Consider the following 3,470-nt stretch of genomic DNA (forward strand, 5'->3'; position numbering starts at 1 on the left):
TATCAAGACTACAACCAAAACGCAACATCACGACTTCGAAAATTACAACAATGGTAACAATTTTTGCTCTCTTACTTACGGCCATAGTTCCATTTTGCTTGCATTGTTCAATGGTTTCACACAAAAATAAGTTGTCTGGTATGTAAAGAAAATAATCTATGATGTCAGCTTAATTAAAAATAACTAATAAGGGGGTTTATTAAGTTCTAATTTCCAATATCATTTATTTCCTATTCTCTACTTTGGTTTTTTTTTAAATAATTATAAATTATTTCTCCTCATTAATATAAATTTTCTTCCGCACCGTTACTTTCTCGTAAAAACAACCACAAGAAACAAAAATACTACACACATGAAAAAGTTGAATATCAAAATTTAAATATCAAATACCATGACTATTGTTACAGTTCACCATTACCTTCTAATAAATCTTCACTACTAAACCTAATAGATTATCATCAACGAGTATGAAAATAAAGCTTCATAAATACCCTTTTAACTCACTTTTATTCATTTGTATAACTCAAAATATGGCTACTCAGTCCGCGCATAACACTGACACACCACTAGTTCTATCACTAAAATCAGATATTTTTAAAATGGCAACTTTAAAAGCTAGGAAGACGATTCCATAGTAAAAACCAAATAGATGATCAAGTGAAGTTACTCTCTTCTTATTCTGGGCTCTTCAATGAATCAGTTAGCTATGCATACACTTTTAAGAAGATACAAATTGATATCATAATTAAAGAAATTAATAAATAAGATACTATAAAAGAGACAAGAAACAAGTACATCGAATGTTAAAAATGCCTTTATTTCATTAACATTTGCATTGTATCACATACTTTTATTACTATTATTTGATCCACAAACAGTATTCTGTATTTACATATTACCCTTTGAGCCTAAAATATACAGGCAAAAGCATTTCTTTCATTCTTCATTCTATAATCTTCCCCACTTCTTCCCCACTTTTAACCTTTAGTATCTACTATTTCACACTATCATGTTAAGCTTCTCTTTTTTTTGGCAACTTTAAGCTTCTCTTTATACATCGCTTTAGACCACTACAGGTATATATATACAAACCCATACCCCCCCCCCACTACTGGTGAGTGTTACTAGCATTAATTCTACATTACCATCGGAAGTCCTTAGCACGATGCGGAATTCCTTTCCTTCGTTTCACTATTCGGCCATTTACGGCCGATAGTGGTGGTGTTGATGGCGTGAAACTATTGTTATTAAGAACGTCATTGTTCTTCTTGAGTCTCTCGATACTAGTAGTAGTACTGCTATACGAATCATCAGAATCTGAAATATTGTTTGTCCAATCCTTTCTTTTTTTCTCGAAATTCTTCGACGTTCCAGAGATCTAGTAAAAGGAAAACATAATATAAATTATCGACAATGTAAATAGTTAGTTTACAANAAAAAAAAAAAGGACAATGTAAATAGTAGGATTATCTTTTTCTTATAAAATATCTTCTATAAACAACAAAGGTAAAGATGTCGAAAGCCACGAAAGAAACGTATGAAAATGTAAAGACCTTTCAAATGAGAGGTTGCTTAAGGTCGAAGCTTTTAAATTGACTTGGAATATTCAACCCAAGTGCTTTTATTTCAATTTTTTTCAAACTCCACAATTTCTTGGAATGGCTATGATTACCTCACTTTTTTTCTGTAAACTAATTACCCCACATTTTCTCGCCCACTCAACAAAAAAAATCTTTTTCTCAATTTCTATCAAACAACGATTGAAGAATAAAAGACGGTCTAAATAAAAAATCAATACAAAAAAATTGAATAGTAGTTAGCTTACAACCAAGTTAATACTCCTTTAAGATGAAAGTAGTTACCTCTTTTTTGTCTCATTTTCATGAGAGAATAATAATGTTTTAAAATTCACTAAATAAATATTTTTGATAATAATATATTTTAAATTATTTCTAATTAAATTGAATATATTTCTAAGTCATTTTTGAGATAATACAAATGATTTCAAATTTCAGTTTGAATACAATTTCTATCTTTTTGACTGTGTATTTTCACCCTTTTTCACTGTACTTTGTTCACTTTCTCGAGAAAATTTCGTTTTACCTTGCAACCAAGAGAACAGAATCTGAAGGAATCAACGAGGCTGCGATAACAGACTTGGCAGGTGTTGACAACGCCTTTACCTGGTCGAGGCTGAGGTCTCTCGTTCAAGAAGACAACCTTAGCACTGTTAATCACATATGTCTGAACTCCTGTTATGTCCAGAAATTTCTGAATTTCCGAGACTCTTATCACATCGTGATATGATGATCTCCTTATCTGTAAGTTTAATCAACATACAAATATCAGAATCACCAAAGATGATCATTTTTCTCTTTCTCTCTCAGTAAAAGAACGTTCAAACTTTATGGTTTCAAAGAAAGTAAAATAAATAGGAACCTGAATGGCTTGATGATCCTTGTGGAAAGAGAGGCAGAGAGAACAAAGAGGACCATTGGTACAGTCTAAACAGTACATATTACACTCACTCTTGTGTGAATCTGCGTGTAATTTGCATTGTACAAAGAACTTCTCTTGAAGCAGAGGTTTAAGCCATGGAGGCCAACTCTTGTTGGTTTCTTCTTCAGCTCCCTTTAATCAAAAATAATCTCAAGAGGATCAGAAACAAACATACCAGAAAATAATCTTGTTGGAACAGAGAGCAATACATAATCAGTTTGGGTGAAAAGATTCGAACTTATTAGAAAGAACCCATTTGGGCAAAATAAGATTATCAGAGCTGATAAAATGAGATTTCTTGGAGGAATTTGAAACGATCTCTGAAGTAAAGATGAAACAGAGCATTTATAACCAAATGAAGAAAACCCATTTGAGGAAAACAAACTGAAACATTTCTATTTATGGACTACTATTATTATTACCATGATTTCTCTGACAATAGCTTGTTGATTCTCTTCGATCGCCAGTTTTTAGTGAGAGAAACAGAAGGAGAGAGAGTTGAGGAAACAGAGCAGAGGAGAGAGAGAGAAGCGCGTGTAGAAACAAGAACTAAGAGGCGTTCTTATCCGCAGAAAAGTCGACTACTACCGAACCTAAAACCCGAAGCTGAGATATTGCTTTTTATACGGAGGGTTCAATGAACCGAACCCACCCTCCCACTTTCCTTAGTTTCCTACTTTCTTCTTTTTACATTTACTATTGTTACATGTATTTCCACTAAAAAGATCTTGTTCCCTGGTATCTAATTATCGAATTTCAAGTTGTGTAATCTTACACACTTTTTAATGTAGATTTTTACTTCCATATTTTAATTAATTAATTTGTAATATATAAACATATCTATCTATACTAATATAAAGGAATCATCTCTTCATACAAATCGCCACATAATGCCATGATACAATCGTTTTTTGTTGTTCACATGAATGCAGAGTTACCGGCATGGATTTTAGAGACCGAATGAGAGTATG

At 32.3% G+C, this 3,470-nt stretch overlaps 1 protein-coding gene across 1 annotated transcript; it reads right to left on the minus strand.

Annotated features, from left to right (window-relative positions):
- Positions 1-796: 796 nt before the first annotated feature.
- LOC130507478 (protein RGF1 INDUCIBLE TRANSCRIPTION FACTOR 1-like) lies at positions 797-3,080 on the minus strand. The gene is made up of 4 exons (XM_057002185.1): positions 2,922-3,080; positions 2,440-2,631; positions 2,104-2,319; positions 797-1,378 (listed from the first exon to the last, which is right to left on the minus strand). The coding sequence occupies exons 1-4, from the start codon at positions 2,922-2,924 to the stop codon at positions 1,142-1,144; spliced, it is 648 nt and encodes a 215-aa protein (XP_056858165.1). The 5' UTR covers positions 2,925-3,080; the 3' UTR covers positions 797-1,141.
- Positions 3,081-3,470: the final 390 nt, after the last annotated feature.

Source organism: Raphanus sativus, unplaced genomic scaffold (genome assembly GCF_000801105.2).
Source record: "Raphanus sativus cultivar WK10039 unplaced genomic scaffold, ASM80110v3 Scaffold4589, whole genome shotgun sequence".
Classification (NCBI taxonomy): domain Eukaryota; kingdom Viridiplantae; phylum Streptophyta; class Magnoliopsida; order Brassicales; family Brassicaceae; genus Raphanus; species Raphanus sativus.

What these genes read in the sequence shown, in the direction of transcription:
- LOC130507478 (XM_057002185.1), bottom strand. An exon ending in AGGATCATCAAGCCATTCAG is followed by an intron (nt 2,320 to 2,439) that starts GTTCCTATTTAT and finishes TTAAACTTACAG; the next exon opens with ATAAGGAGATCATCATATCA. An exon ending in TCTGTTCTCTTGGTTGCAAG is followed by an intron (nt 1,379 to 2,103) that starts GTAAAACGAAAT and finishes TCCTTTTACTAG; the next exon opens with ATCTCTGGAACGTCGAAGAA.